The sequence below is a fragment of the Zerene cesonia genome, chromosome 28 (assembly GCF_012273895.1).
Source record: "Zerene cesonia ecotype Mississippi chromosome 28, Zerene_cesonia_1.1, whole genome shotgun sequence".
Classification (NCBI taxonomy): Eukaryota; Metazoa; Arthropoda; class Insecta; order Lepidoptera; family Pieridae; genus Zerene; species Zerene cesonia.
Window position 1 is genome coordinate 1,715,289 of NC_052129.1, and position 21,246 is coordinate 1,736,534.

Consider the following 21,246-nt stretch of genomic DNA (forward strand, 5'->3'; position numbering starts at 1 on the left):
GTGTATTTCATATTTTCTTTTTTTTACATACATTATATGTAAATAAAAACGTAATTATTTAGTTCCAAATTACTTATGGATATGGGTAGAAAGTTGATTTCGTTTTTTTGCTCTAAACCACATGATTTGTATTAATTCAGCTTTCGTATAATTAAAAAATTTTTTGTATCTAGTGATTGAAGTCATCATAATAAATCACTTAATAATTTTATCGTTTTATGTCAATTCTCAACAGCAACATTTTTTTAATTCACACATCTAAGAAGCAAGAAAAACAGAGTTAATAAGAGAAAACAAACAAAAGCAGGACAGCAATCGTTTAAGGTTAAAATGATCACAAACAGTGCAAATTGGCGGGAAGCAGCCCCGCGTGGAATGAAACAGAGTAAAAATTGGATGCCTTGCCCACCTAAATATTGCGACTGGCCGAAATGATATTTGTATGATTGTTGTTACACTTACATAGTAATCTTATCTTACTTAATAAATGAGAAAGTTTGTAAGGATGTGTGTGTGTGTTTGTTGCTCTTTCACGCAAAAACTACTGAACCGATTGCAATGAAATTTGGTACGTAGACAGCTGGACAACTGGAATAACATATAGGCAACTTTTTATCCCGATATTCCTACGGGATACAGACTTACGCGGGTGAAACCGCGGGGCGCAGCTAGTCTGTTGCAATAATTATTATTCATTTGCATCATGCATAAGCACGCAGTGTTATTATACTTAAATCGTAATCTGTTGTTACATTGGCATAGTAATCTGTAGTTACACTGGCATAAAACCATTTTGTAATCTGTGGTCGTCATAGACATTTTTTTATTTTGGTGCATTTATGTTCCCAAAAATAGTTAAAAATATAGTTATAGAAATAAGTGTCACTTTACAGTTAATATAACATTAAAATAAAGTTTCACTAAATACAATTTCATATATTTTTTTATATGATCAATTTAAATTCGCTGTCAATTTCATAACTCTAATCATAAACTAACTGTATTTCTATGTTATGCTATTCCATTCATTTATTTTAATTAATTTTAAACATCTACATGTGAACTATCCATTTTTAACCGATAATTAAATAATAATTTTACAAATTTATTAAAAAAGTATCAAAACACTTAACTCGCGTTATCTCTTAGCTAATGGCGCGTTTCAGAAAAAAAGACGACGAAGATAAAAATTAGCTAAAATTAAAAGATGCTAACGAGGCCCATTCTGTTCCGAGCCTTATTTCTCTCTGACTTATTCCTTACAATTTCTTGCACGTGAATTTTCTGTAAAGTGCCTTATTTGCCTTACTTGTGACGATTTTTTTTTTGCGCAATGCAAGAAAGTTAAATATCAAATATATTATATTTGCATAATTTTATTCATATATTTTAAATGTCAAACGACTTTAAAATAAAGAAAGGGTTCTAAATTCAACAGTATTTAATTGTGTGAACTGATTTCGATGATACTTTTTTATTTGATCACTTGTGCCTTCCATATAATCCCATTTAAATCCTAGTTAAGTTACTAAGCCTTAACGTAATTGATTATTAAAAAAATCGATTTTAATCAAATACTACATACCGCTTCCTTGTTATGACCACCCCAATAATGGATATACATACATACGTATATTTAACATTAGTTCCAGAAAAAAAGTCGACGATAAAAGCCGAAATAATTAGATTGCCAACGAGTTTGACTGTTACATCTTGTACCGGCGGTTATTATGAAAAGTGACCGGGAAAACTGAAACGGTTAAAAATGCTTAATGACGCTTTTAACTTAATAGCTTTTACTTAGCGCTTTATAGGATCTCTTGTATGATATTTGATTTTTTTTTCAGCGTTGATAATAAAGGGTTATTTAAATGTGATTAAGTTCAAATTGTAGTTTGTAAAATGCATTTTGTATATAATCTATCAAATATTAATATTGTTTCGTCAAATTTTTATCTACCGTATCGTTGCATGTATACATGTAAAATAAGTCTAAACGCATCAAACTTTATTACAACGGCCGAATTTCAATTCAAACTGTCGAACAAGACATCACTTTCAAAAATGGAATTAAAAAATCCTTCCCCAAAATGAACAAAGGGCCCGCGACGCTCTCCATCATTAAAAACATTTAAAACAACCACTACACGAATTGATTTAATACCAACATTCAACAAAAAATGTCATACCAACATGCCGAAAACGAAAAAAAATAAAACAGAACGTCGCCGAACGTCAAAAGTGTCTCAATATCGGAACAAAACAATCGAAATTTGAATTTTAAATACGCGGGCATTTCGAGATTTTTTCTTTTGAGAAAGATAATAAATCTCCTCGCAATAACAATAAATTCATTGGGGATCGACATGCAAATGTGAGTTTTTTCGACAACACGTATCAAGTGCTTGGAACAAAAATGAATGGAATGGACGATTACATATGTTTTTACAAACTTTTAAAAATCGAACAAAACTAAAATTATATTAGAATTATATGCAACAAAAATTTGCATTTGAATTGTATTCAACTATAATGTTTAAGCATTAAATCTTCTTGTTGAAACTCACGAACAACATACATACACTTTTGATATATTGATTTTTCAGTAAATACCTACGATGCTCCGTGCGTCTTTGATTTATTCTCACACTCAATTTATGAACTATTGTTTCTTTATCGGGTGAATTTCTATTGACCCCTCGCATTTATTGAATGTTATTTGTATTTGAGCTTTATGCTTGTGACTTTTAATATTTAAAACATAATATTATACGTATCTAACCTTTGTGACTTGTTAGTGACAAATTTAAAGCATTCAAGGCTATAAATTTGGTGGTTGCACAATTTTCTTTAAGAACGGTTATTTTTGTAATCAATTAGAAAGCTACATTTTTTATTTTTTTTTTAAAGCCAATTCTCAGTAATCATTTGTTTCATTAACATTAAGAAACAAAGGCCCGATTACATAATACTGTTCCAAAAATAAAAAATACAGTCGAACAAAAAATCAGCGACTCCACACATTCCGGCCGCGTAAATACAAAACTACAAGTACTCAGTACAGCTCACTTTTTATTTTGTCGAGTTCCGCTCTGCGGCCGTCGTGAACGTTTTTTCCTGCACCTGTGCTTGTTTCTTGTACAATGTAATAAATGTAAATGGCGCAATAAAACAAAACTTTATACTTTTGTTTATAGATCGCCGTTTTTAGATAATGACCTTTGACCCTCCTTGGCAATATCGACCGGTTCCATGTTTCGTATCATTATTTGGGTAATATGCGATATTGTTCAGGTATAAAACTGGGCAAATATGCTTTACGCAGGATTGATTTTATATTAAAAAATGTAATACGCTAAGCTAATAGTCTATTAGACTGACTTAGAACTCTTTAATTAAAGTTTTAGTGATTATTTTCAATGCATCTATATCCTATCCCTCCTACTAATATTATAAATGCGAAAGTTTGTAAGGATGTGTGTTTGTTTGTTACTCTTTCACGCAAAAACTACCAAACCGATTGCAATGAAATTCGGTACGTAGACAGCTGGACAAGTGGAATAACATATATTCTTTTTATCCCGATATTCCTATGGGGGACTTACGCGGGTGAAATCGCGGGGCGCAGCTCGTATTAAATATATTTAAATTCTATGTATGCATTAAAAAAATACCGATTTTTTAAAATCGAAGAGTACTCAAAGTACATCGTGCAATGCAATCGCGCGGTTGTACTAAAAATTTTGACACGGGCACATCCGAATGCAATATATCAGTAAATATTGCAGATGCTCTGTACTTCCTCCGAGCCACCTTGTACGCAGATGGGGCAAGCGTGAAAAAGCGGGAATCTCGATCGAAATAAATTGTTAACGCCCCGAGCCTTATCGCTCTATCGCACTATGTGAAAATGTTTAATGAATTATGTAGATTTAGCTAGATAACCGCTCCATAGATTTTGTAGTCACCCACTGCATCGATGTGAATAAAACGACGTTCTATTTTTTAATTTTCTTTCTAGTGTGCGTGAAATATATACTACGTTTATTGTTGTGTGTGTAGAATGATTTTTAAATTAAGAATATTGGTTGGACCAATACCCCATTGTTAGGCTGTGCTTTGGTGCTTATTTTGTTATTAATTGCAATATTAGCCTGTATTTATTCAGTCATTGAATTCAGTTTTCATTGCGCATTCAAATAATGAGAAACCCGAATCACGAACAGAAAGCAATCCCATTAAATTCTAGTTTACTGATCAATTAAACAATTTCTATTGTCATAGCAAAGACTATTTTTCATTACCCAACAAAAATTAACAAAATAGAATGCGCACACCGTTTCAAATACTTTAAAACCGGATAAAATCATTCCATATCTCGAACTACCCTCAACCCGTAACCATAGCAACAAGATAAACACCGCCGCACAGATTGGAACACAACGATACACATTGAAACAGGTGCCAACTCACTCGTTGAAGCGTCGACCAGCACTCCTCCAGGGTCCTCTCGCTGATGCTCTGTCCGGACCTCGCCTGCTGCTGTGAACATATCAACAATTAGAAGAGTTTATAACACATTGGGTATTTTAAGTCTATCAGAAGAAGAAAATTTTATGACTTATTATTTTGGCCTCTGACTGTTCTGGTAAGAGTGTTGTGAGTTAGACCGTATGTGTTTTTATTAGCAAGATATAAGTAATACTCTCTGTATATATATATATATATATATATATATATATATATATATATATATATACTTCTCACGTTTAAACTATAGAGTTGATTTGAATGGCATTTGTTTGAGAGATAGTTTGAGATCCGAAAAGGACACAAAATCGAGGAGACGGAAAAATGTGGGAAGCACTCCCGACTGTCTTTCCTTCCTTTACAACGTAGACGAAGCCACGGGCGGCAGGTTGTCACGTAAAATATAACATAGGTAATATAAAAATAATAGTAATAAGATTTTAACCAACTTAGTAAATAGTGCGTTATATATAACATAAGCTATGAAGAAGTGTTAATGCGAGATAAGCAAACCCAGGCACAGAGTTGTATAAGCGATGTGAAAGAAATAGAAGATAAAGAATTTATTTAGCAGTGAGTTTCTTGTTCTAGAAAATTGTACAATTTTTCACTTTAAAGTTAATAATTTTAATATTTCATACGTTAATTAATATTTAAATGACGCCATTTTACAATAACTAATAGTACATTGAAATAATTGAAAGTACTGGTTAATATATAATTATTGTTTATAGGACGTGGTCTTATATATATGCGTGTATGAAGCGTATAAAATACAGACTATATCACATATTCACAATTCATCCAAATTATTTTATCATACAAGATAATATAAACAAACCTGGATAACCTGGTGTGACAGATATATTTTATTTATTTAATTTAGTTTCTAACTCACTGCCAAATTGAAGAATGGTGGAAACTCATTCGAATGAATTAAATGAACTCTTATAAATTTGGTATCTTTATCATAAGAATATAAATAACAAGTTCTTTTTTAATATTAGGTACATATATTTGATTTGAATGTGTCATTACTTATTAGTTAGTATAATTAAAATAAATAATAACTGTTGTGATATCGCAACAGATCTATCGAATGAGTTGCCATCCGAAAAAAGACGAAAGTAAAAAAAATAATTACATCGATATTCAGGCTATTCAGGTAATTTACCAATGCGAATGGCAACATCGAGTTGCGATCACCTATCGGGACTTCCCCTGTCGGCGACTGCTGGGGTTGCTTGCAACAAAAATACCATTTATTAGAATAAAGCTAATAAAGCGTCCATTCACACCTGTAGAGAGAAAATATATTGATTTAATTATAAGAAATCTTGATCTTGTTAAAAATATGTATTTTTTTATCATTAGTGCATTGACTTCATAGTCATTTTAGCTGATTTAGTGGATTATAAGAGCTATGACACACGCACACATTAATGCAATTAACGAATCATCGGTCTCGGCCGCCTCTGTCCGTACACAGGACACACACTTACGCATTACACGGGTACGTATTATGCTCAGATATATTACGCGATTTACTAAAAATCCATACATTGTATTAGTGAAATAAATCACAACTATTGTATATTGTATTTTGAAAAATGATTTGGCGGAATTTCAAAACGATTGTCCGTATATTAGCTTGTTTTTTAATCATTAAAACAAATGGTTAGAGGTTTTTTTATGACTTTTTATAGCATTTCAAATTTGTAGCATTGTGTTTTCAAATTAGCATATTCATATATTATGTCAAACATTATTTCATATACTGTGGTCATTCAGCTTATATAATCCCCTAAAACAATCCGCGATACCCGCGTGTATGTAAAAAATAAAATATGATGTTTATGTATCGGAAATACTATTTATTTAATTACAAGAGTTATTAATGAGTGTATCTCTAAGCCCTATGTGTGTCAAAATACATATTAATTATCTATTATTATCACTACTACTATTATTATGACGATTCCAAAGAAAACAGTACAGTTTTACTAAATTGTGTAATTACATATATGATAAATTAAATAATTTATCAGATTCGTGACGGACATGAATCGTTCGATTTATATTCAAAACGAGGATATTGGTGAAATTTTAAGAGTGAAATTGATTTAATTGCGTTGTAGATTCGCCTTCATACTGAAAAAATCTAATCACAAGATTGAATTGTCTGTATTTCGCTATCCGTATTATGTAAATTTTATTCAATATATTATTATGTATTTATTTATAATATACTCTTGTTTGATTTGTGGTTCAAGAATCATTATTTATATCGAATTAAAACAGTCATTATAAAAAAAAAAAGTATTTCATGTGTTCATGAAAATATCGTAGACATTGTCATCATTATGTAGACTGTAGTAGGCAATTAATTAGATTAGAAATAAATAAATTTGATGCTATTGAATTTCTTAACTTAAATGTATTGTAACTTATATATATTATAAGCATTTCTTATCTATATCTGTAAGCGTAAAAAGCGTTATAAAATGCGAAAGAAATAGAATAAGGCTCAAAGAATCCCAATACAAACACACACAAAATATATACATATATATAACAAAGAAAATAAATTAAGTGTACTTATATAGAAAAACAACCAAAGGCTTAAGAGGCATGATCAAAATTAGAAGTAACCCTTTAATTAAAAGCAGGGTTCTAAGTTTAGTAATATCCCATACACTTAGTTCAAATTAAAACTGAATTGAACCTTTTTTGGTATATAAAATTATTGTTCATATCTTTATGTTATAAACTCTACTTTTATTCAAATTGAAATCGCTGAAATTTCTTTTTAATTCAAATACAGAATTTGAAATTCGAACTGCATCTAATCCAGGCAAAGGTTTGCCTTCATACAGCCCAGTCTCTATTCTAACATCATGCCTGTTAAACCTCAGAAATCATAGACAAAACGTTCCATTTTCAAACAAACCATAGAGAAAGAGTATTTACATCGACATTATTGAGTGAAGACAGTAAATTTACCAGCGCAAATGGTACAAGTGATCGTTCGCTCATCGTTGAATCGGCTGATGGTGACTGCTGTTGCTGTTTCGTTCCGACGTGTGGTGGAGGAGCGTGAAAGAAAGAGATGCACGATAATTAATAACATAAACATCGAAATTGACATATCATGACCACTTATAGGCAGTTTTTGTAACGATTGTATAATTTCATTGTGAGAAATAGATGATATTATTCACAAGGTAATAGATGTGTAAAGATTATATTACAATATAAGAAATCATTTGTAAAAAATGCATATTTCATAATATGAATAACATTAACATGTAAAATATAAGTGCGTGCACTTCAGCTGTATTTTGATTTAAACAAAAAATATATGACATGTTTTGAGAGCAAACTCTTCACGCGACAAGCGTAACATTTAAAAAAATTAATAAATCAAATTTTAATTAACCGTTGTTCGGAAAAAAACGACCACAAAGCGTAACTCCGCGTTGAACCGTTAAATCTAAAAAAAACCAATGAATACGAAATTCGAACTGGATATCGAAAACCGGTTCCTTATTCAAACAATTTTTAAAAACAAAAAATTGAACGAGAACAGATTTGCAGTAACAAATAACTGTCAACACCCTTCCGTGAAACAATGCCCGATGTAAAAATTAAAAAAAATAAAATCACAATGAGCCCCTAATCCGCGCGCCGTGGGAACAGACAAATGCAAGGTGAGCCAATCCGAAACTAATTTAAAAAGTAATATTCTTTTGTCTTCCATTTTCAAATTTTAATTCAACATGCATTGCTCGGTGGCGTTCTAAATTCAAATTCACTACATTCGGAATTTTGTTACATTTCTTTTTGTGTGTAGTTTGAAAAATGTTAGAACGAATTTTGGAAATTAATGCTGGTTTTTTAAGATTGCATATAATTTTTTTAAGTGATTAGGTATTATAATTTAACAAAAATGATTTTATGCCGGTTACGTTTAAAATATATTATGAAATATAGTCACAATCAGAATTAGAACATTAAAAATATTACCAATATTATTACACGACCCGTCGACGTAAAACATGCCATATGTACAAAACAAACATTTGTAATGAAGAACCGAACCAAAATGTTGACATGTTGATCACATACTAATACAGAAATAATAGAATTATCACTGATTATCGTAATTTACATATCCTTTGTAAGACCGGATGCGACATAAGGACAAAAACGATTTAATAATAAGTTTGACGCCCGGCCCTTAACCCTTTCTTCGGTAACAAAAGCTTTACAATATGTCTTCTTTTTTTTAAGGAAGTCAGGATCGTTCAAATTTGGAACAAGTTTTGTACCTTAGTGGGGTCAGTTCCTCACCATATCTTGAAGACGATAGACGTTCGAATTTTAAATTCCTTATGGGATTAAGAAGTTCACAGTTTTGAAAAATTAATTCTGTTCGAAGTTTAAAATTTCGTCACCAAGGTAATTTTTATTTTATTTTACTAATTCGTTATTTATTTTTTTCTAATGCGATTACTAGAAAATTTTGTTTTTGTTTAGATTAATGCGCGTATAACTAAACTGAATATTAGACATTTTGAACTTTGCCGGCGGATAGACACTGAATAAGTATGCAAATCAAATCGCGTTTTCTATTTACAAAGTATTATCTAATTCCACTTATTTATTTTGTTTTCATAAAAACGCTCGTTTTAAGAAAAAACAATAAAAATAAATTAATGAACAACAATAAATTAAAAGCACCGTTTTTTTTCTTCTATCTCGCGTTGCGGTCGTTTATTCACAACATTAGCACTTCTTAAACTTGTAAAATAATCCTTAACACAGAACTGTCCATAAAAGCAAGAGACTCACCTGTATTTCACTAACGAGTTTTTCCGCCATAATCTTGTGGTCAGGTGTCGGCGGTGGCTGAGGTGTTGGTGGTGCTGGGCCCGGCTGGTCTTCCTGAACGGGCGACGGCGGCCGGCTCCGGTTCCAGAAGTCCTGCATCTTGAACCTCTGTGCCTCCGCCTGTATTGCCGGTATGTGCAGCGACAGCGGGGCCGCTCGCAGGTCTAGGGCACTGCCGCCCGCTGCAGCCTCGTTGCCTTCGGCCGCTGTCATCTTGAAGGAGTTCTGCAGCCAACTCGCTACGAAGTTGTCCTCCTCCTTAGGCTGCTCCAAGAGCCGAGGGAACGGCGGCGCGGCGCTGGATTCAAAGGCGCCTTCGCCGCCGACGCTCTCACCTTCCTCAGCAATTTTCGGTACTTTTGCCTCCCTCGGTGAGTCCTCTACCTCCTTCCGGTACTCATGGAGGTCCCTGTATCTCTCCTGGAGCGCGAGGGATATGTTCTCGTTGAAGTACTTCAACATGAATTCCAGTTTGCCGCCCGAGTATCTGCGGAAAAGACGGTTGAGTGCGCGTGGGAAAGTGACCTCTTCGAGGCGCGGGCGGGATACGACTAACTTCTTGGTGGAAAACTTGCAGCGTCGTCTTGCGGGGAGGGGCGGACGCGCGCGCCTCGCGAAGACGCCGCGCCAACTAGCAAGACGCGCCGCCCCCGCCTTACGCGCCGTGAAGAACATCCCCACTGAAGGTCGGGCGCCTGCGCCCACAATTTTTCCGCGGAAAAATGCTTAAGGAAAAGACGGCGCGCTCGGACGCGCGGCGCCCGTGTGAACCGGACCTAACTCGGACCTCTGAATAACTATTAAGGGCGCCCTCTCGCTCGCACGACCCCTATACCCCACCCTTCGCTAAAGCGAGACGGGCGATCATTTTTTCTAAGCTATAGGGAGGAAATAAAGAATGGGTTTCTTTGTGATTTTTTTCTTGCTCTATCTCGCTTGCACTTAGGGGAATGAATGGGGTTGTTTCGCGTTTTTAAGTATTTCTTTTCGTTCCGCCTCTTCTATTATTGAATTTTTTTGCGCTCAGGCGGGGCTTAGATTACGGGGTTCTAGCCAACGGCCTTTTAAATGCGGCTTCTTTTTTTTACCTAATGACTGAAAAAAACTGAATCACACCCTCTGAGACATTACCTAAACGAGCCCGCCTTTAAAAATATACATCCTGCCTGTAATGCGTTCTAAGACACCGAGTATAGAATGAAAATTATGTTTTCTTTACAGATTCTTATCGAAGCATATCTGTGGGGAGACAGCGAGAACAAAATAACACAGACCAAAGATTACATTTCTAAGGTTGATATCGAAGCTATTTGGGTTTTTTGCGAGGCTTTCCCTCAGTTTTCTCGGAGCGCTCTGACAGCTACCCCACACTAGATGGCGTAGCCTGCTACGAAGTCTACGATTCGTATAGGACAAGGCTTGATTTTTCTCAAAAATGTATTAGGTACTAAATAAAAGAAGACCGCAATATTATGCAATTATTATAAGTGTATATTACATTAAAATATTGAATAAACAATAATCGTTTTATTTATTAACTTGATAATTAAGCGTTGTAGTATATTATGAACAATTTACATAAAAATGCGTTAAATGTTAGGTGCTGTTTAATCTATTCTAAGCATTGTGTCACGATTGAATCATTCGATTGCTATAAAATATACAAAATTGTTCGTATTCAAGACAATAATTAATAGATATATAACCTTTTGCAACCAAGCTATTGTTGTTTCGTATCAGTCATATTATTTATACGTGTTTCTAAAGTTTTGATGTCATCGAGAATCAATATAAAAACCTACATCGTTTTTGTTTCTGACGAATTTTTTTATAGCTAAGCAGGAGCAGGCGGTTCATCTGATGGAAAATGATGTCCGCTGCCCATAAGCACACGCGATGTTAGAGGCACCGCGAGTGTGCCGGCCTTTAAAGAAATGTTTCGATTATTTCCGCGAATAATGCGAACTGACTATATATTTTAAAACTACCTTCAATTAACAATAGATAAATATTTATGGTGATTTAAAAATCGCAAAGCAGTCATGCCAATGATAAATATCATCGCTAAATGTGATTTCCGAGTACAGCCAATTATACTGAGTCATTAAATAAAAACAATGATAGACGGGCGTGGCGGTGGGAGTCGTCCGTTTTTTTGTCACGGTACCTGGGTTCGAAGGCGGTGCTAGGTTCATGTAAATCGACTTGTAATTCGTAATAACACTAATTATTTTGTCATCTGTGTTAAAAGTCTGTTGTTTTATCTGTATTTTTTTAAATGTGTTTGGTGAAACAGCATAAGTTAGCGAATTTAAACGGTATTTCAGATTTTATTAATGATTTATTATTATTTTATTAGGATGTAATTTTTCAGTTAAACGTCAAGGGTTTATTTCTAAGTAATAACTTGTATAAGAACCATGCTTAGATAAGAACCCTGGTTGTTTTATAAGTAAGAACTTATGGTTCCACCCTCGCGGATATTGAACGCGAATCACAACCCTTTGACAATGGTTCGTATAGAAGATAACTTGAGGAAATTGTTTTCTCTAAAAAATTCTCTATAAATATTAATTTATCTGTTATTATATAATTAATGTTTTTTTTTGTTTTAAATCTATCTTTAGAGGTAAATATTCTTTAGCTATCATATCAAAGTTTTCAACACACTGTCAGAAAAGTGAAATGTATCATAGATTTTCCAGATTTTTATTTATTTTTATTTTTATTTTTATTTTTATTTTTTATTTTTACATTGGATACCTAATATTCACAAAGGCAAGTCTTTTCTAAACCTTCCCAATCTTTTCCCTGATTCAATCCTTTCTTTATCCCTTTCCATTTAAAGTCAGCAATCCGTTTAAAGGGACGTATGGTCAGCAAACAACCTTACGCCTCTGCAAAATTTTATGAGTAGTAAAGGGTGGAGCAGTAGCGCTATCATGCGAGCCACCAGCTCCATTGCCGATGATGACATGAAAAGGCTCCTTAATGAGTGACAAACACCGATCCTCATAATGTTATATGTACACGTATCACTACATAGTATGAAGTCGTTTCGAGCGTCTGTATGTATGTAAGCTTAAATCTTTAAAATTACGCAACGGATTTTTATGGGTTTTTTTTTATAGATTGAGTGATTCAAGAAGAAGGTTTATGTATAATCATCTATTAAACTACTCCGAAGTTAACGTCTGCGAAGCTGTGGGCAAAAGCTAGTTATCTATGAGTAGGTAAGTAATATTGACTCACCTCAATACAGACGTTTAAAATATTTGTTATTTTATTTCACAATAAAACGAAGCCACGTGTTCAGCGAACGGACCGACAGCTGCTGTCCATTGTTATACATATTTCATTTAATATCCTGTGCTGTATCGATATTGATAAAATTTTTAACAAAATGATAATTTATTTTGAATTATCTGCAGCGGAGAGCTTTGGTAATTATTCTGTTTCGGGAAATAACTTTCTCAGAAGCTAAACCAAAGTTACTCTTAGGAAGCCTTTAGTGATTGTGTATAGCACACATTTGTGGAAATAATCCAAAATATATAGCAAAATACTTTTATATAATGTATTCAAATTTATTGTGTGTTGCTTCCAGGGACAGGGCCTTTTAGGCTAACATCAAAATTTACACAAAAAAGTGTGCTTTGACTTTTGAGAATATAGGTATCATGTTTATCAGCCCACGTATAAGAACAAGAAGAAATAAGTCAAAAAGAGAAGAAAAGAGATAATTGGATGGGATATTTCAACCTAATTATTATTTGGCGCTGTTTTAAAAGAATATGACATGAAAAGGGTTCAATTTTATAACCATTTAAGTATTTTCTTGTGTTTGATTTTACGCGAGTATTATACATTTAGAAATTATACTCTGACTTACTAACGACTGACTGACTAGTCTCCCCGTGACCACGCTCGCTGTAAAGTGTTCGAAACGTCGGGTTAATAATATAATGAATAAATCGCGTTTAAAATCCGTTAAAAAGTTTTTAATTTCTAAACCATTTAAATACTCAAAACACAATAGACATCTAATCTGAAACACATCTTATCTCATTCATTTTTTAATTCACTTCCGAACAATTTCTCATTCAACCACCTCAGTAACTTGTATCACAGCACACCCTGCATGCGATCGCACTTCAAAATGCCGTTTAAACAAGTCATATGGCACCTTGGGGTCATATTTTGCGAACCGGTCCCTACATTGTCTATGAGAAAGTTGATTGTACGATCGAGGGTTGTTTTAGCGTTTTTTGTGATACTCTTCCGTGAGAAACTGTCTACACTATTGTCTTGATCTGTTATAGGATCTTGAATGACATCCCTGCTTCGGATGATGATGACGTGGTAGTCTTGTTGTATTTGTAGTTTGTTTAATTATTATTTCTTTATATAATGATAAGAAATTAACAGCGCCGCTTGGAATTAGATGTTGTTATAAGATATATGAATAATATCATAGTACTAGCTGCGCCCCGCGGTTTCACCCGCGTAAGTCCGTATCCCGTAGGAATATCGGGATAAAAAATAGATGTTGGCCGATTCTCAGACCTACCTAAATTTCAGAGGAATCGGTCAAGCCGTTTCGGAGGAGTATGGCAACGAAAACTGTGACACGAGAATTTTATATATATAGATTTTATTTTATTTTTTTTTATCATACCATTTTATTGCAATGTGTGTTGTTTGGTTTTTCAGTTTCTAAAGAAAAATACAACATTACGCTATGGAGAAAAGATAACTTCTTGTTATCTTCCTTTATTTGGAAAAATTATCTTGGCGTAGGAGCCATGTCAATAATGGCAAAAATTGCTATTTTAAACAAAAACTTAAACTACCTTCAAAAGTATCAGGACTAGACCAACTGGTCTGTGAACGCGGGAGGCACCAGCTGTCAAATAGATATAAAATCATCAAAATCGAGTACATTCCGAGGAAAAATCCAAGAAACATACGCTCCTTTTTTCAAGTCGGTTGAAAGATGTGCTCAATTCAGCCATAGCATGGACTTCTTTCCAATTGTATCGGTTGCGTGGAAAGGGTTATAAAGAAAGCAGAAACTCGAGGCAAGGGGTAGTAATGGCGGTGGACACGCACCGCGACCTATTTTTAATCATTTTTCGGTTGGAGGAAGGGTTAGCTGGTAATGTGGAAACGGCTTTTTTATTTAAAACTACTGCAATGGAGTTAAATTTTATTAAATATTTGATGAACTGGTTGATGGCAAGATCATCATGACTCAAAGGGCATTAAGAAAAGGAGAGGGTCTCACTCTGATTGTATTTTATTTTTAGTTACCGCGGAACTTTCGACTGGGTGAAACGATATTTTTTATTTGTTTGAAAGCTGATATCTTCCATGTATTTAAGATTATTTCAATTAGATGGCAGATTAGTTTTCTATAAAAATAATAATGTTCAGCCGCTGAGAATTTTCAGAATGCGAAGAGGGCTTAGATGAAAAGACAAATATACAACATATTACTAAAATTATTTTACGTTTCATTAGATATACCTAATTGTGACTCTGTCGTCATCATTTCTGCCCACTTCGATCTTTAGGAAGATAGGTAAACAGGTCTTTTATTAAAGTTTAGCTTGTGGTCTCATAGGCATAGCATAGCTTGACAATTAAATAATAAAGTTTTATTAATAGGGGCATTCTATAATGAATGCGAAACTCACACATTGTTGCCCGTTATAAAAACAGCTGAACAGATTTGAATCAAGTTTTGTTAAATAGATAGATATTATCTGATGATACTTTGTCCCTATAATGACATTGAAACTAGGGGCGATCGGTATGCAATAAAACGAGTTAATATACTAACAGGATATTATGTTTGTCTTACTTTCTATTGATTACTGATTATTATTACAATATTTAACATAACTGAGAAATATGCTTGAAACTCAAAAATTTGTATAACGCATTTGGGTCCATAACTACTATTTATTATTGAATATAATAACGAAAAACACAATAGTTTAAATAAGTTTTTTTTTCTATCCATACTTAGCGAACCGGTAAATATTGAAAATTATTGATGGTACTATTCCGTGACTACTGACGAGTGAGTCCTTCCGATCAATAGACAGACGAACAACTCTATATTTTTATTTTACTTCTGTGTTTTGTTTGAATGCTTGGATAATATCGAATTCACATATTATTGTTTTTTACATGAGTCTGTTTTGTTATTGTATTGCAGTCGTGGCTCAGTGGTTAGAACGTTGTACTTAAAAATCGGGGGTTCTAGACTAGATAAACTTATAGAAAAATATATTGATATAGCAATCACTACTACTCTAAACGGTGAAGGACGACATGATCAGGAAACCGGTAAATACAAGAACTTAAAGCTCGACGACATGTGACATCTGCCAACCCGCACTTGGCTAGCGTCTAGGTCCCTGCAGTGGGAACAAATGTGGGTTGATGACGATGACTCTCTACTAATACTTTAGTACCCCGAAGAAGATTTGAATAAAAATTCTAGCAAGCGTTTGTAACTTGACCACGAATCCATAAAGTAACCGCAACTCATGCCGCTCGTTATCTTTTTATACTGTGGTAAATTCTTTAAAAAAGTACAAATAAAATAAAGGAACCCAACATCGTAAATGTATATCGAACTATAATTATTCAAAGCTTTAACTTAACGTAATTATAAAAAAAACACAACTTAAATTTCATCGCTCATAAAGTCACGTAAAAAACGCATAAAAAAGTCCCCCGCCAAACCAACCGTTAAACAGTAGCATTACACAGAGCGATCATAAAAACCGTAAAAAAGTTAAAAAAAAAAACGTCTAAACATTGCGTGTCAAACATCACGGGGTTCTAAACGTTTAAAAAACATGTTAATCTTGACACATTTTAAAAAAGGAACGCAAAAAATCGCCCCTGCGCTTAGCCACCAATAAAAAAAAAACTCGTGTCGATGGTTTGAAAAAAGAACATAATTGGTAGCGCGCGTGCCGTCCCACTTTTTTTTATTCTTTCGTGCCGTGGGGTGAGTTTTTTGTGACAATTAGAAAGGCGTAACGCCATTCAGCCGACAAATTGTAGATTATAAACTTTTTAAACTGTTAACACTGTATAATTTAATGTGGGTCGGTTATTTATGTCAGTTTAGTATTCGTTTTTCAGTTTATAATGGATTTCTACTAAATGGTAGTTTTTTTAGGTTATATTGGTGAAAAATAGTATATTAAATATTATCAAAGTTATTTAGTCACACAAGTTATGAAATGCTTCTTACTTGTGTGTTGTATTTATTGATACAAATTTCACTTTTCTATTAACACACGTGATATTAAGTTTTGATGTTGTTTTGACGGAAATATTATTATAGATTGTAAAATTCTAAAGATAGCATACTTTTTTGCTAACTGAAAACTGTTTGTGCAATCAATAATTGAAAATGCTTCATAAATCCAACATAGGTTCTAGAATATCATCGAAATTAGAACGAAAAAAGACATAAATAAAATTAAATATACGTACCTAGTGACATCTAGCGAACGAAGGCTTATCGATTCTAATTAGAAAATTGTATTAAAACTACAACCGTAATTAAATGCATTCATAAATTAAAATAACTACGCATTTCCTTATCTCACTAGATAACACGAAACGAATATCATCGCAAAAAAAAAATCCAAAAAATCTCTCAAAATTTCATCATACAGATGTAATTTTAGCAATCACATAATTCCATAGATACACTGATAATAAATAAAGCATAAAACGGAAAAATATTAAAAATCAAACGATTACGTAATGGAAAATTTTTACCTTACAAGACAGTGAACAACCACCCCGCGCTGCAGCTTCTTATAAAATTTCCATTTAAAACAGTGTTCATTATCTTTTTTCTAACGAAAAAATACATTTCGGCCAATCACGTAACGTCCTTAGAGCACTCATTGTAAGAAGGGAAAAATAACTTTAATTTAATCACGATAAAATCTAATTTAATTCGTCTTATACCACTGTTTAAGACCTTCATAGTCCTGTCAAGGAGATGGTCTACTTTATTGGAGCGTAGTGATGGGACGCATTGTTCAAAGGTTTAATCGAAACATAATGACTGACTTATTAACATATTAGTACTCATAGTCGAGAATATGAAAGAGTGGCAAAAAGGTGGTCTAAACATAAAACTTTATTTGTATTAATTAATTATAAATCAAATGCTCCATATATCTTATGAGCAATCGCGTGATATAAGTATCTACTGTTTCATATTAATTCGAAATATAATTTTATAACAGCATGAACGAGAGATAAAAAAGCTGGTTAGAATGAAATAAGTGGCATAAATAATTTTATGTGATGTATAATCCAATAAGACATAAATAAGACAGACAAAGAAAAATTATGTTGAAAAATTTCTAAGAATTTATACTAAATCGTATAAGAAACCGATTCTAGTAACTTCCAATAAGATTGAATCGACTGAACATAATACTTAATCGGCTGACTAATCGAGACATCGGCGCATCACTAGCTGCGTATGTGTGCGTTATCACTAAGTACGTATGTAGATAAAATTTTGAAAAATCCTCAACTTTTCCGCGATAACCCCGCCCGGAGTAGTGGAAAAAAAGCTTTCAACACAATTTATAGTACAGACTTCAATATATTCAATGAAATAATAAATAATGAATATTGGAAATAGTTGATAAATTATCCAAAATATGTATAGGAATGAGTCTTTACAATATTTATAGTCTGGAACTATGTGTAAGAACAGAGAAGTATTTTATTGTATTAGGTTTTGCGCCAGTATTTTACATTTGAAAATAAAAGACTTTTGAAATGAATTTTAAACGCGATTTATGTATAACATTATTTAAAACGATGTTACGAACATTTTACAGTGAATTAAAAAGTCTATAATTACCAGATTTCATGTAATGATTTTATTGAAAATAACAGTTTTTACATTTGTTTACATATTATTTCACTCAAAGTTTAAATTGAATCAATTGCCTTCATTCCTTTAAATGACAATGACAAATACATCTATTTGTTTACAAGAAATAATTGGCTTGGTGTGACGATTTTATTTAAATGCGCACAGAAAAGAGAACCTTGAATTATATGAAAGGCCCAGAGGTTTCCTTTTTCTTTACCAGTCCTCATCCTTATCCTTCCTCATCCTTACCAGTCCATTCCTTCTTTCCCGTCGTCAACCCTATCCTTATCCATTACTCCATAAAAGCGGGCAGCCCATTCACAGAGGCTGCGTATGTTCATGGACGTTGGCGATCGCTTACCATCAGGTGAACCACCAGCTCAGTTGACCGCTATGGCATAAGAAAATGAAAACATCAGCACTGAATTATTGTCTTTGCTCTTCGAAGACCTTCTTCCTTTATACTCCTCATCAATCCTTTTAACATCCCTTTCCTTTAAGTCAGCAATCCATTATAAGGCCTCTACAAAACTTAATGTGCTTGCCAGGCGACCCACCAGCTTTAACCGACTATGACATAAAAATAAATGAAATATATCCCGCTCTATAAATACAGCACATCTTATAAATAAACAGTATGACCGAGAAGTATTTATTATTTGCAATCCTTATCACTCGCTCTACGTGCAATAGAGTTCTTTGTGAGAGTCTAGATAAGCTGTCTATTATATGCACTAGGTTTTATGTGGATGGGTGTAGTGCGCAATGCAAGTGTGAAGGGGCTTTTAGTTTATATTTGTGTTATTTTAGTGTATAAGTATTGTTTTTTAATATATTTTTTAGTTTTTTTTTTAATTACAGGAATGCTTGTTAATATGTAAATCAAATGAAACCAAAATACGCCATGTTGATTCGATACTATTATAATGTTTCGTATTAATGTCTTGATACAAGGTAAGCTGTATTATTCTCATGTAAAATTGAAAATTTAAATGCAATTTAGTTCATTTTTTAGTGTTCAAGTGTTTAATACCTATAATTGGAATTCGAACCTGCGACTCGACCTCTATAAATAACTGAAAGTGAACCAGGAAAAGACAGTAAATTGGTTTTAGTTAAAGCATTTAATTAATAAAGTTATTTCCAATCGACGTGCCATAAAAAGATTTATCATGCGCATGCGCAGCTAACGGCCCCGCGCGTGCGGTAATGGAACTAAAGATCTTCTAAAAATATGATTTTAATAAACTATAAAACGGTATTAGTTGGGCAAGTTCCAGTGGCACTATTTTATTAAAAATCCATGTATTTTTAAATGCTTTTTAAAGAAAGATTTGTGTGAAAATTTGTACAATCCTGTCCTACTAATATTATAAATGCGAAAGTTTGTAAGGATGTGTGTGTGTTTGTTGCTCTTTCACGCAAAAACTACTGAACCGATTGCAATGAAATTTGATAATTAGACAGCTGGACAACTGGAATAACATATAGGAAAATTTTATCCCGATATTCCTACGGGATTCGGACTTACGCGGGTTAAACCACGGGGCGCAGCTAGTAATAATATAAAACCAAAACTTAAAGGAATAAGGCGAGCTAAAGTTAAACATATGTATTGGTAATAACGTTTATCATTCTGACCTGTAAATACTACACAACCGTTTTGGATGAAATTGTCTGTGCTGATAGATCATGCTCTAGAATAGTTAATTAACTATCTGAGATATAAAAGTCTGGGCTTGATCATAAGCCGGACATTATCTATGAAGAAAATAATTTCGATATTATTATTTAAAGCTTAATTTTTAAAGCGTTTTGTTATAAATATCTTTACTTTAAGGGTTTTTTCAAATTTATTCACAGATATTCCGACGCAGTGCGATGGGTTTTCAAGAATTTACGAAAAATTTAAATGAAACAGGTATGTTTTTTAATTTTTTCTAACACTTTTGAGAGCTTAAATAAGGATTTTCAGTTTTACCCACCGCTTGTGCATCTGAAGTGAGATTCATTCATGTAAATTTAGCTTGATCTCTGCTATATATGAGCTGTCATAGAACAGAGAGATCTTTCTTATTGGCTGCACATAACCTCGCACATAAATAACAAAATATAACATTGATATTTCACTGTCGTTATATTTATATATTTTTAACCGATTACGAAAAAAGGTGGAAGCTATCAATTCTCTTTTTTTTTGCTTTATTACATCGAAGCATTTAAAATCTGATGCTACACGCGTGGTGCCACTTCAATTTGTTTTACCTTAAAAAGAGGTTTAATTTTTTGTTAAAAATAATTGTATTAAACCTCATTATATATCGTTTTAAATCACTCTTCATTTCGCGAGGATCATTTTTAGTGTGTTTGCGTCAGATTAAGCTATGGAATATAGAAACCATACTTCTTTTTTTTCAGCATCTCCGATTCCTCTTTTTTTAACTTTCTCCTGTTTCAGAAACCCAAAGAATAAAAAAATAAAGTTAAATCTACGGAATATTGTAGTTTTACAAGTAAGTACTTAGGAGAGAAAGTTTTGCATTTGCTAGCACTGTATCTTCCGATGTAACCCTTGTATAATTTATTCAGTTTATTTTTATACACAAGCCACATTTCATCTACTCTTACGCTACTCAATTTCAAAATATTAATGAAATATATTCTCTATAAAATATATAAAATTCTCGTGTCACAGTTTTCGTTGCCATACTCCTCCGAAACGGCTTGACCGATTCCTCTGAAATTTGGTAAGCATATTGGGTAGGTCTGAGAATCGGCCAACATCTATTTTTTATCCCGATATTCCTACGGGATACGGACTTACGCGGGTGAAACCGCGGGGCGCAGCTAGTTCTCTATTAAATTGCCAATATCCAAAGTAA

At 33.2% G+C, this 21,246-nt stretch overlaps 1 protein-coding gene across 18 annotated transcripts in view; it reads right to left on the bottom strand.

Annotated features, from left to right (window-relative positions):
- LOC119837637 (zinc finger protein 543-like) overlaps positions 1-21,246 on the bottom strand; it is a 73,139-nt gene that overhangs the window by 22,740 nt on the left and 29,153 nt on the right. For 2 of the 18 annotated variants that reach the window (XM_038363344.1, XM_038363343.1), the window contains exons 2-5: positions 9,385-9,910; positions 7,501-7,596; positions 5,675-5,773; positions 4,450-4,542 (exon numbers count right to left, since the gene is read on the bottom strand). In XM_038363344.1, the coding sequence (XP_038219272.1) occupies positions 4,450-4,542; positions 5,675-5,773; positions 7,501-7,596; positions 9,385-9,885 (789 nt within the window). In that variant the 5' untranslated portion in view covers positions 9,886-9,910. Of the gene's footprint in view, positions 1-4,449; positions 4,543-5,674; positions 5,774-7,500; positions 7,597-9,384; positions 10,220-21,246 lie in introns of those variants that run through there. The other 16 variants (XM_038363338.1, XM_038363337.1, XM_038363333.1 and 13 more) reach the window with 16 other exon arrangements.